This window comes from Hyperolius riggenbachi, chromosome 5 (genome assembly GCF_040937935.1).
Source record: "Hyperolius riggenbachi isolate aHypRig1 chromosome 5, aHypRig1.pri, whole genome shotgun sequence".
Taxonomy (NCBI): domain Eukaryota; kingdom Metazoa; phylum Chordata; class Amphibia; order Anura; family Hyperoliidae; genus Hyperolius; species Hyperolius riggenbachi.
This window is the reverse complement of record NC_090650.1, coordinates 144571503-144584286: the sequence shown is the minus strand read 5'-3', so window position 1 is coordinate 144584286 and position 12784 is coordinate 144571503. Positions and strand designations below refer to the sequence as shown.

At 37.5% G+C, this 12784-nt stretch overlaps 1 protein-coding gene across 7 annotated transcripts in view; it reads left to right on the top strand.

The window, feature by feature from the left end:
- The window catches only part of CNTNAP2 (contactin associated protein 2), a 2604396-nt gene that overhangs the window by 544277 nt on the left and 2047335 nt on the right, over positions 1–12784 (top strand). For all 7 annotated transcript variants that reach the window (XM_068236339.1, XM_068236338.1, XM_068236337.1 and 4 more), the window contains one exon: positions 7676–7786. In XM_068236339.1, the coding sequence (XP_068092440.1) occupies positions 7676–7786 (111 nt within the window). The remainder of the gene's footprint in view (positions 1–7675; positions 7787–12784) is intronic.

Sequence of the window (12784 nt, the reverse complement as noted above, 5' to 3'; positions counted from 1 at the left end):
CAAGACTTGAACTTTATCCCAGTCAGAAGCTGAAACCCCCTTTTACATGAGAAATCTATTCCTTTTCACAAACAGACCATCAGGGGGCGCTGTATGACTGATATTGTGGTAAAACTCCTCCCACAAGAAACTCTGAGGACCGTAGTACTCCTGGCAGTTTCCTGTCTATGAACCTTGTTGCATTGTGAGAAAAAGCTGTTTACAGCTATTTCCAACTGCCAAAAAAGCATGCAGCAGCTACATCACCTGCCAACAGTAAAAATGTCACCATGTAATGAATGTCAGAATGTAAATCGGGGATTTAAAAGATTTTACAATGGGCAAACACTGACTCATGGCCCGTTTCCACTAGAGCGAATCTGCATGCAGATTCGCATAGACAATACAAGTGGATGGGACTGTTTCTACTTGTCAGGATTTCTGAGCGTTTTTCTGTGTAGAAAAATTCCGCACGGCAGAGCCATCAGAATTCACATTCCGCATACCGCTATGCGATTCGCACACAATGTATTTAATAGGAAATTCGCATGCGGTTTTGGTATGCGAATTTTCATGCAAATTCGCATACAATTTCGCATAGAAACAATGGAAAAGCACACAGGCACTGCCATGGTTAAATTCGCATACATAGTCATCCATGCGAAATCATATGCAAATTGCCATGACAATTTGCATACAGCCGCATGCGAAATTCGCATCCGCATGCAAATTTTTTCTGTGGTGATTTCCACCGCACAAGTGGAAATGGGCCCTAAATCATTTATACATAATTATTGTAAAAATAAAGCACTTTTTTTATTACATTGTTTTCACTGGAGTTCCTCTTTAAAGAGAACCTGTACTGAGTAAAAATATTTAAAATAAACACATGAGGTAACTTCAAATGAACATTACATAGTTACCTTGCCATCAGTTCCTCTCAGAAGCTCACCATTTTCTTCTGACAATAATCCCTTCCAGTTCTGACAATATTTTGTCAGATCTGAAATATATCAGTTGCTGTCAGTAAAATATCAGTTGCTGTCAGTTATAGCTGAGAGGAAAACTGATGTACCAGGTAATGTCTATGTTTCCCTATGGCTCAAGTGGGCGATGTTACAGTTTAACTGTGTGCTGACCAGAAAGCTGTTATAGGTAATGGCCATTTTCAAAATGGAGGACGGAAAATTCCCTTGATCACAGTGAACAAACAGAACACGGGACAGGAGAAAGACACTGAGGAGTAGACTACATGGAAGGTAAGTATGCTTATTTTGACTTTTAATTTTCAGTTCAGGTTTTCTTTAAGGTTGACCTGCTCTCATTTGAGCATGGCTTGTGAAAATTAAGAGTGTAGGACTTAACAAACAAATATATTTCTGGATGAGTCAATCTGATTAATGGCAAACAGAAATGTGCATAACTAGCAAACACCTGTAAATCTAGCATATGTTTTTCAATGCAGAGAAACACACAATGGCCTCAATTCACTAAGCTTTATCAAACACTTTATCAAACGTTTGATAATTTACCTCATGGGTAAAATCTAATTTTGAATTCACTAAGGTGTTATATATTTATCGAATGTATTATCGATAAAATATTCAATAAGTCTATAACACCTTAGTGAATTCAAAATTAGATTTAACACTTGAGGTAAAGTATCAAACGTTTGATAAAGTGTTTGATAAAGCTTAATGAATTGAGGCCAATGTATTTCAGTACCTATTACTATGTCATTTCTACTAGTTGTGAAAAATCACTACATATTTAATTAATCTTACACTTTTCATGACTTCCTGTAAGCATGAAATCGTGTCTGAGAATAGCCATGGCAAAGTGAAAGCTTACATTTGTGGATTGAACCTAGCTAAATAATTGAACTGAAGGGGATTAGTTAATTCACTGTCAAGAAACATCTTTTGAGAAAGAGGTGCTTCTTCTCCATACATATGTATGTTTTTCACTTAACAGTGGCTTCATTTAAACCATATTATCCTCCGGCAAACATCTGGCTTGGCTCATTAAAATATTCATGATTTGGGCAATAAATGAGTCTCTAGCTGATCCAATGTAAGAGAGGCTACTTAATAATTTGGACAGTTTGTAGTAATTATGACTGCATGCAAAATTTTCTCTTTAGGAGTAGCTAGTTAAATGTAGCGTTCCTAATGATAACAGAGGGCCTTTGATGTCTTGCTACAGCTCAGTTGGTCAGTATGTGCAATTGACTGGCATCATTTTTAAGCCCCACTACATCAGACTTCAACAGATAAATTACTGCTGGGTCTTTTTCACATATAAAGTGTATGACATTACGCATTGCTATGCAGTTTTCTGCTAACTTCCTCAACTAATACTGTACTGTGTGGGTAGAAAGACCTACATACATCAAAACAGGGTGCTGCAGTAATCTGGGTGCTGGGGATAGCCACTAGTAGAATATCAGTAAAGTAAAATATCAGCAAATTACTGATATTCGGCTATTAGGCTCTAGACAACTCCAATAGTAAAATATTGGTAATATTTTACTATCACCAAACCTAACCTTATTCTCACTTGAACCATCCCTGTAATGATGCCTAACTCAAACCTATCCCCTGAGCTGCAATCTACGCCAATATAAGCAATGCCTTCACCACTATAAACTCTCTCTGTGGATGTTCATGTAATCTAATTATGATAAATATTGGATACTGCTGGCACCCAAATTACTCCCTGGATGCCAACAAAGATGCATTTAACATTCCAGTCTATGCCCATTTTATCAGGTGGCTGCCAGCACCTAAATTACCAGTTTCACAGAAACACACCCAAGCTCAGCAAACTGACCATTTTTCTCCCATTACATTGCATTGGTGTAAAGGACCAAAAGTACCACTTATAGAGAGCCTTCTATTTACCTAATTCCATCTCTGCTGTTGTGAAAATACATAAATCGTATTATAAGCATAATAATAGCCCCCTGCAACCACCCAATCCCCAAGGACAAAACGTAGTGGGTTAAAAAAAGGTGAAAAAAATAGTGTATTGCTGCAAGTGCAATGTGTCAAAGGTATCAATAGAAATGTCTATAGCACAGCATAATAATTACAAATAACACTATGAGACTGATGTTATTCGAGAACCACCTTGATAAATAGCACACATATGGCAAATTGGCAGTATTACAAATATTATGATCATATATTTATTGCTCATCAAACATTTAAAAGTGCATCCAAACCATTAAAATTCATTTAAAATTGTATCTTTAATTATTGTGCTTTCCTAAAATGCTTTCTTGATAAATGAGAACCTAAAATGTGTCTCTGTAACTTCCTAAAGGTAGCTCAATGAAGTGAAGTGTACAGGGGCGTAGCAATAGGGGTTGCAGAGGTAGCGACCGCATCGGGGCCCTTGGGCCAGAGGGGCCACGAAGGGCCCTCCCTCAACTATAGTATAAGCTCTCTATTGGTCCTGTGCTTGTAAAAATCCCTTCTATAGATACTTTGAATAGTGGTAATCATTAACAAACTGTTCCCCATCCCCTTCTTGTGTAATGGTTAAGGGCTCTGCCTCTGACACAGGAGACCAGAGTTCGAATCTCGGCTCTGCCTGTTCAGTAAGCCAGCACTAATTCAGTAGGAGACCTTTGGCAAGTCTCCCTTACACTGCTACTGCCAATAGAGCGCGTCCTAGTGGCTGCTGCTCTGCTCTGGCGCTTTGAGTCCGCAAGGAGAAAAGCGCAATATAAATGTTATTTGTCTTGTCTTGTCTTCTTGCACCTCTGACACTGTAGTTGCCATTGGCAGGTTTTGGTGCGCTGTATCAATTGTTATGTATAGAGTGCTTGGGAGCCCCATTGTAAAACTTGCATCGGGGCCCACAACTCCTTAGCTACGCCACTGGAAGTGTATATTTGTTATCTAGTTACAAAGCTGCAGGTGAGACAAAAGGACTGGAGAAAGGAGCGGTAGCTATGGTTAAGGTTATGCTTCCAATGCATACTCTACATAGGGGGACCCCACATATAGGATTGTTATTTACAGATGAGCTAATCTCCCATTTTTAGTCCTAAACAAAATATTTGATATAAAATGGTCAGCTTATCTTCAGTGATGTACAGTACTTCTTATATACTTTTCAGACCTGGTGCTTAATACTATAAACTAACTAGTTTAAGTTATTGAATGTTTGAAAAAAACACAAGCACACACACACAGAACCTAAAAAGTAAAAAAAAGAAAAAAGTTAAGCGGTGTCAAAATAGTATGGCCAAGCATTACTTATTGCGCAGAACAGTCTATCAGGGATTGCTGAGAGGATGCCCTCAAAGGACTGTCAAATGTGCTTCTATTCTTTCTCTCTTTATCATGTTATTCTGTAGTGACAGCTTAGTACTGTCCTAACATACATTAGCTGGCATGATACATTAAATTGCTGCAAGAAGAATTCCCTCCTTTCTTCATGCTTCACAGCACCCTGGGGACATGTCACATTAAAACTTGAGAAGCCTAGCACAAATAAGCTGTGGCAAATTGTAACAATTACTGACATTTTCTAAAATAAAAGAGTTTAGCTGCAGAGGGATTTTTACAAGCACACAAACAAAAGATTGTTGATGCAAACAAGGATTTTTGGAACAGTCTGTCTAATAGTAAGAATAAGTATGCTGCTGTGATTTTGCTGGGTAATGGAAAAACAAAAATATACTACTAGTCATTGCTACTCTCACTAAGTTAAAGCGCTCTAGTTAAATGTTCTAATATATATATATATATATATATATATATATATATATATATATATATATATATATATATATATATATATATATATATATATATATATATATATATATATATATATATATATATATATATATATATATATATATATATACATATGTATATAATTGAATTTGGAAGCATTAGAACATCTTGTTGATCCTGTCATTTTAAAAATGAAATATGGGCAAGCTTTGCCACAGGAACAAACATTCATAAAAAATGTATAATGGTAGAAAAAATACAGCGTTTTGTAAAAAAATAATACCTTTTAATGGCTAGCATATTAAATTATGCATGCTTTCTTGGATCTAGTCCCCTTCTTCAGGCATATTTCCTGATGTTAGCTGAAATAAAACACTGAGGCAGGTAATAGTAAACACGAAGATGACAGTTGTGCTGGTTACTGCTTATCCGTAAGGTGTTAGATTATCAGCAGGCTGGAGCCAGTGAGTTAGTGCAAGCATACATGAAACCCAGCAGGTTTCTGAAGATCATGAAGCCAAATCAATCATGTTACATAAGGTGTCATGAATCCTGTTCCACAATTTAAACCTTTTGTTAATGTCTTGAACATTTTTTTTCATACATTTGTAGTCAGAAATTTTTCTTGATTGATAGAAAATGTATGTAATCCTTTCCAAAATAAGAAAGAAACACAGCGCTTAAATATAGAATAAAAATGCATTGATTGGAATTTTTTTCCTTAAATTACACCTGAAGTGAGAGTGATATGGAAGTTGCCATAATTATTTACCCTAACCAGTAGTGTCTGTGTAAATCTTACACTTTAAAGCGGACCCAAACCAAACATTTTTTTAATTAAAACTATTTAGTTGCACCACTCTGACACATACAAAGATAAATAAACACTCCTTCAAGCCTATGTGCATTTCAGTGCATGCTTTTCACCCTTCTCTTTTCATAGTTAGGGTTATACTGGGGGCAGCCATTAGCAATTCCTCCTTTGCTGGAGACCATCTACTAAACCAGTTTGCCGGAAAAATCCCGGCAATTTGAAAGGAAGGGAGGGGTTCCTCCAATAAATGTAAAATATTTTATATTTGTCATCATGCAGCTGAAAAAAAGGCTGATATTTATTATTATAATTTAGAAAATAGATTTTATTTCTGAAATCTTGTATTTTTAATTTGGGTCAACTTTAAGTAAGCATGTGGTTAATTCAGTCAGACTTCAGTCACAATCATCTGATCTGCATGCTTGTTCAGGGTCAATGGTTAAATGGTTAATGGTTAAAGGTGCCCATACATTACTCGATTTGCGGCAATGATATCCGGCCAATTCAATCATAAGGATCAAATCTGGCAGAGATTGATACCACAACATGATTGCCAGATCAAAATTTTGACCAAATTACAGCTGAAGTTGAGTGAAATGATTAATCCATAGGGATGCTCATTAGGATGTCATGGAACTGTAATTTCTGCCTTTACTATCGGAAATCGGCATTCCTGTTTTTCCGCGGAAATATCGCCTTACCGCAACCCGGTAATTTTAGTCCAATCCCAGAATTTGGTAAAATTGTACCAGTCAGAGAATAAAGAGTCTACTCGGAAGTATTTGGCCAATCAGAGGATGCAAAAAAAATGACCAAGAAAAAGGCTACTCAGAAATCAGAAAACATAAATCCGCAAAATCTGTAATCAGCATTGGTGGAAACTGGACATGGGGAGATCTGGTCTTCTGCTTCTGCCCGGCAGGCAGAAGACAGCTGCACAGATTTCCAGTAGATATCATGCTGATTTCATGCTACTGGAAATCTGTTTGCTAGGGATGCTCATTCGGAATTGAAATGTCTGCATTTCCAATCGAAAATTAAGAAATTGGAAAATGGGAATCTGATTTACCCAAACTCAGTAACTTAGCCCAATCAAAGAACTTGTACCAAAAGAGAAGACATGCTCCAGCACTGTGGTCACAGAACTTGTTTCTCAGTGAACCAATTAGAGAATACAGATTTTTTTTCAGCAAAAATCAGATTACCGTGGTAATTTTAGACCATTCACAACATTCCGTTTTTTCCTATTTTCAGATTACCATTTTTTTCTGTCTTTTTTTTTTTGCATTCCCTGATGCAAAAAAAAAAAAAATGACAGATAAAATATTTCTCGGAAAATTGGAAATTGGAAAAATTTAAAATTAAGAAAAATGAAAATCAGAAAAACGGAAAATCGGATATTGGAAAAAAAACGGAAATTGGTATTGGCGGAAATCCGTTTCCATAGAATTTGAAATGAGCATTTCTGACCATCCCTACTGTTTGCACTTCACTGGCAGCAATTGATCCCTCTCTGATCGAATCGAATCTGCTGACCATCTGCCAGTGTATGGGCAACTTTGGAGGCAGAGGGTCAGCAGGTCAGATAATGTGCATTGTTTTAAAGGAAATACATATCAGGTATAATTTAACTTTATAGCAGGTAGTGTAGAACTGTCATTATTCTTATTGCTCAATGACGTGTGCTTAATTACTGCAAAGTGTTTACACTTTATTATGCCTTGTTCCACTGATCCCATTTTTTAAATTTTGAAATTAAAACTGAGCTGGAAAGGTGCTTGGCACTTCAACTCTTTGTAATTGGGAATCTAAATGTTCACTGCAAAATAAATATGTTTGTTATAAGACACAAGTTAGTAAGCTCCTAAATGAAAAAAAAAAGACATTTGATATTTTTTTTTATTCTAGGTTTAGAAATAAGATCTTCTTACACTAATCATTCATGTCAGAATTACCACATTTTGAATATAAATTACAAAAGTGAAACATGATTTTTGTTGGGCTCTTCTAAAATTGTCATGGCTACTTTGTTATTATTGTGTCCAATACAGAACTAATTAATTGTCAGCACTATTCACATATGCTACTGAATATTAATATTTTATATTTCTATTTGATTATTTTACAGAAAAATGTGATGAGCCCCTGGTTGCTGGACTTCAACCTCAATCCTTTAAAAGTTCATCAATAATGTCTGGAATTTATGCTCCAGTTTATGCTAAACTCAACCGGAGGGAAGGTATGATTATTTCTACTCATTTTAGAATTTGATTCTTAAAATAAAACCTTGATGGTTTTCCTGCACAGCGTTACTAATTTTGTAGTACTAGTAATTGGTAGTGTCTTTTGTGAATGCAGCATTTAGATACCTAATTAGATATACCAAATTGCTAATAATTATCCCCTGACTGAAATGCACAAATGCATAACATTATTTGCATTAGCAGTAAAGGTGGCATTTACTTCAGAAAACTGGTGAAGATATTTTTTTTTCTTTTATTCTAAACCTCACAGTTTAAATGTTCCTCAGCAGCTACAGGGCCTAGAATTGGATCAAAAGGTGGCTGGCTGGACTGTATATACTGTATACAGTCCTGCCAGCCGCCTCTTCATCCAATCCTAGGCACTGTAGCTGCTGAGTAAAGCTACAGTATATGCAGCTATATGCAAGAGTGTGCTTGTGTTGAAGGGGTGGAAGAATTTAGGTGGGAAATGCATATTGCATCCTAAAAAATATGGTTATATTTGCAAATGTAAATGGTGCCTTTGTAAGTCATGAGGGGGGGGGGGGTGGCAATGGCAAGATGTGTTTTAGCTAGGGTTAATGTGGTCATATATTACACGATGGCAATCAGATCAACCATCCCATATAACCTTCTCTGATTGAGTCTAATCAGAGTGGGAGCTATCACTTGCCCACACATTGCAGGCTTATTTCCAGTAGATTTCAGCATGACATGTATTGGAAATGTTCTTAGTGCCACCACCTTCACCTTCTGGGCTGCCCCCACCATGTAATGATCCCCCCCCCCATGTGCCCATGGTCAGTGTTGCAGGCTTATCTCTCATACCGGCATGACACTTTGCCTACTTCTGTGTATATTGTTTTTTTGAATGACCACCATGAGTGGTTGTACCATTTTACTCTGCAACATAAAGTGATGTCACTGCATGCGGTAGTGTCAAGGGGTACAGGCACTTGTTGTGGCAATTCAAAAATATGCTGGATGAACATGAGGAGCCATGCTGGCATGACAGGTGAGCCTGTAACACTCACCGCAGGCCCGGGGAATACACATACACTTGAGGGGAGACTGGCCGGGGATTTTTTGGTCATTGGGAAATCAAATGCCATTACCGATGAGCAACCTATTCAGTCCTTTCAACCAATATTTTTCCAGCATGACAAATTGATTTTTTGATTATTTTTTTTTTAATTAATCGATCTAAACATCAGTTTGTCATGCTAGAATCAGCTGGATATCAATGCCAAAAAGTAATGTATGGACACACTTACTCACCTGTACTAAGACACATGAAGAAACTTTTGATCATTATAATCAGCTGATAGATTTGCAAATTTCCAATTTGCAGTGATTAATTCTTGGTTTGGGACATGATCCTAACCTTGAAATTAGAGTGTTACAAATCTGTCACCTGATCAAGCTACAGGACTTATAATCAGTTCTCATAGACACAAAAAAGAATTGTTTGTTTTGGACAGCTCTTTTACCAGCAGATCCTTCCAAGAAGTTCCTGTGATTCAACCAAAGGTGGTCTTGCTTATAGATAATTATTTTGAGCATTTGCCATGTCAAAATGTTGCTATGATTTGTAAAAATTTAACTTTTGATAAAAGGTTTCTTTTATTGCCTTTTCATATGACTGAATCACTTAGGAACCAACTGTAAACTATGCATAGATTTATTGACAGCAAGGAAATTCTTGTTGCATGATTTTACAGTTCACCATACACTGCTTGATTTTTGAGCATTCAATGAAATGATCTTTAAGGAATAAACATTTGGAGGTAAAATTCTACCCCGCAATTGTAAAATTCTGATAAAACTTCTTTGTCAATCAGTTTAAAAAGATACATTTTTATATATTGCTGCCTGTAGTAATAAAAACATGATTTGCATTATGTTTGACCAAAAGTTTCCATTTTGACCGATCAACCAATCTGAACCTAAAATTTTCTGGAACCTAATAATCAAATGTGAGTGCATATTCTGAGTGCAAGATTTTAAAATATTCCATACAAATCTGGAGTATGGATTGCAATAGATTGCTTTAGTTAAATTGTGTTTGGAACTTTGTCTCCTCCAGATAGAACAGTTAATGCCACTGCAGGGATCCCTCATTTATGTGTAAACCCCTAGTTTTATCAATTGTAAGTTATTTTTAAAACTTTGTGGGTGTGGGTAAGGGATATTTATTTCATCTAAAGGGAGGATAAAAACATTGATGATCTCCCTTGGTATTAAAACATAAGTCACCCCTCCCCTTTCCTCTTCCTTGGGCCTACCACATATTTGTGGACTTTGAAGTTAGCTTGGAAAGTCTTCTATGAAAAAATGTTTGGAATTGATTAAATGCTGTATTTAGTCAGAGATTAATCTGGATAGTTGAAATTACATAATCCTAATGCAGCATCTTGCATGTAGGTAATCCTTACACTGTTTTCTTTATAGGGACACTATTATGGAAAACTGTAAAACATTAAATACAGATTTATGTACATAAACATTTGCACCAGAGTAAAAGCCTATAAAACCAAAAAGACATAATTGATATAACAACAATCACATCCTGAGGTGCAAAATTTAGATTAGTTGCAATTAATGACTTTTCAAAACTATGTTGACTATTTCAGAGCATAAGATATTTTGCTTTTAATCTGCAATTAACATAATTCTCTAATGAGAAATGTATCATCATGTGGTATGTTAGTATATACATTTAAGGAATCAAGACAAAAAAAATGCATATATGATAAAAAAAAAACAGATTGTGAAAGTGTGTGAGAAGTTATGTCATGCCTTTCAAGCTGAATTTATTAGTCCACACACCATGAACTGCAATAACAGTTCAATATACATTTCCAAAGGTTCAAATTAACAAATAGAGCAATTGTTCTGTCAGGTGGACTAAACAATTCCTCTGGCTCTTGGAGGGAATATAGAAAATTGATTAATCCTCTGAGGTTGCATTGTTAGAGCCACATATGTGAATCAATGTCATGCTTGAATGACTGTGCAAGAGGATGAGAAAGTGACTGTTTGTAAGGTATCTTCATCGATCAGTATACAGTATTTATTAAAAATGTGCCTTCCTATTAATGTGTGTTTTGATCTCAAAAGCCTACGAATCTAAAGCCTAAATATGCCTAATCTTCTGTCTACAGCAAATTTGTAGGTGCAAGTGATGACATTTTCTGTTGTTCCAACATGTATTCAGAGTGATTCAAATCATATTGTATCTGATGCCGTAACACATCAGTAGTTGTATTCTGGCCCTCTTGCTTATTAGGGAGTCTTGATAAAGTTTATGTTTCTGATGAAATTACAAAAACAGTCAACAATATTTGGAGGCCAACAGCAGTGCTATTAATGGGCTTTTGCAAAGTTACAATACTCTGCTTGTAAGCTTATGGTGAAGGTGAACCCTGTACTGTAGTATGTGTGCAAACTGGGGGCCATATCCTATTACTGAACTTACTGAACTGAAGTTCTTAATTTAGGCAATGGGGGCGTCGCCTAATCCTAATTGAGTTATGAACCCCCCAGGTGGAAAATAACTTGCTTGGGCGATGTAATCGCCTAGCGAGTTCTTTACATGGTATCCAGTTACCGTTTGCATGCCTCCAGGAAGCGATGCTTCCCGACAGACATGAGCGTTAGCTTAGACCTGCAAAGAGCAGGTCTAAACCAGCTAACGCACGTCGTCGTTGCAGCATCTGGGGGTCTCCTTTAATAAGGAGACCCCCAGAGCTCCCGGTCACTCCCCACACATGCGCACTCACCCTCTGAACATCGCTGACATCTTCCCCCGCAGCATCTGAGGGTCTCCTTTAATAAGGAGACCCCCCAGCGCTCCTTGTCGGGTCGCCCTACACCTTAGAAGCCCCCCACATAGCTGCGCCGGGCACTCCTGTTAACATACATACCGACGCTGATCACCCGACGCCTCTCGCCGCAAATTCCATTGCGTAATTACAGTGTATCTAACACTGTAATTACTGTCTGCATAGGAGCCCGGGCAAAGCATCGTTGAATCTGCAGCCGGGGCTCCCCATTGGTCCACTGTCTGAGCCATTTTGTTGCTTTGCCCGGACTCCTATGCAGACAGTAATTACAGTGTCAGATACACTGTAATTACGCAATGGAATTTGTGGCGAGAGGCATTGTGTGATCATCGGCGGTATGTATGTTAACAGGGGTGCCCGGCCCAGCTACGTGGGGGGCTTCTAAGGTGTGGGGTTACCCGACGAGGAGCTCTGGGGGTCTCCTTATTAAATGAGACCCCCAGATGCTGCGGCGGAAGATGGCGGCGATGTTCAGAGGGTGAGTACGCATGTGTGGGGAGTGAGGCCATGGTGCTGAAGGATAGCACCACAGCGTAAACCCCACTCCCCATCACCCGGTGATAGGGAGCATTGCTCAGGCTTTTGTCTGAGTAATGCTCCCTAACGATCGGCCATGGCACGAAGGATATGGGCAATAGGATTTGCCACTAATCCTCACGCGATGGCAAGGTGATAAGTAGTAATCTGCAAGCTACTTATCACCTTGAATGGGATATGGCCTTGAGTGGCTCTTCTTATTGACTAGTACCTCCGTTGAAACCTCTAGACTTTTCATCACTAATCCTTTCAAATCAATGCTGTTTCCCAAGCCCATGTAATCTTGCAAATAGGATGTATTTTGATGGATGATTCTTATGTATTAGCTTCTGAAGAAGTTAATATTTTCTTTGAGCATGAGTATTAAGCAAGTCAGGTTTACCTAGCTTAAATTTCTGATATTCCAGCAAAACAAAAAGTGTATATGACACATACAACAAAATTTCCCAGCATAACTAGTTTTGAATGTGTCGCAGTTTGGGAAATGATAAGTTTTGCTTGATACGTAGGTAAGCACACACTACCATAAGTGTATTTCTTATATTGGTCTTCAGTCAAGAGAGACATTTGTTTAGTAATTTATACAGTATAGTGTAGATGTTGTTGTTGTTG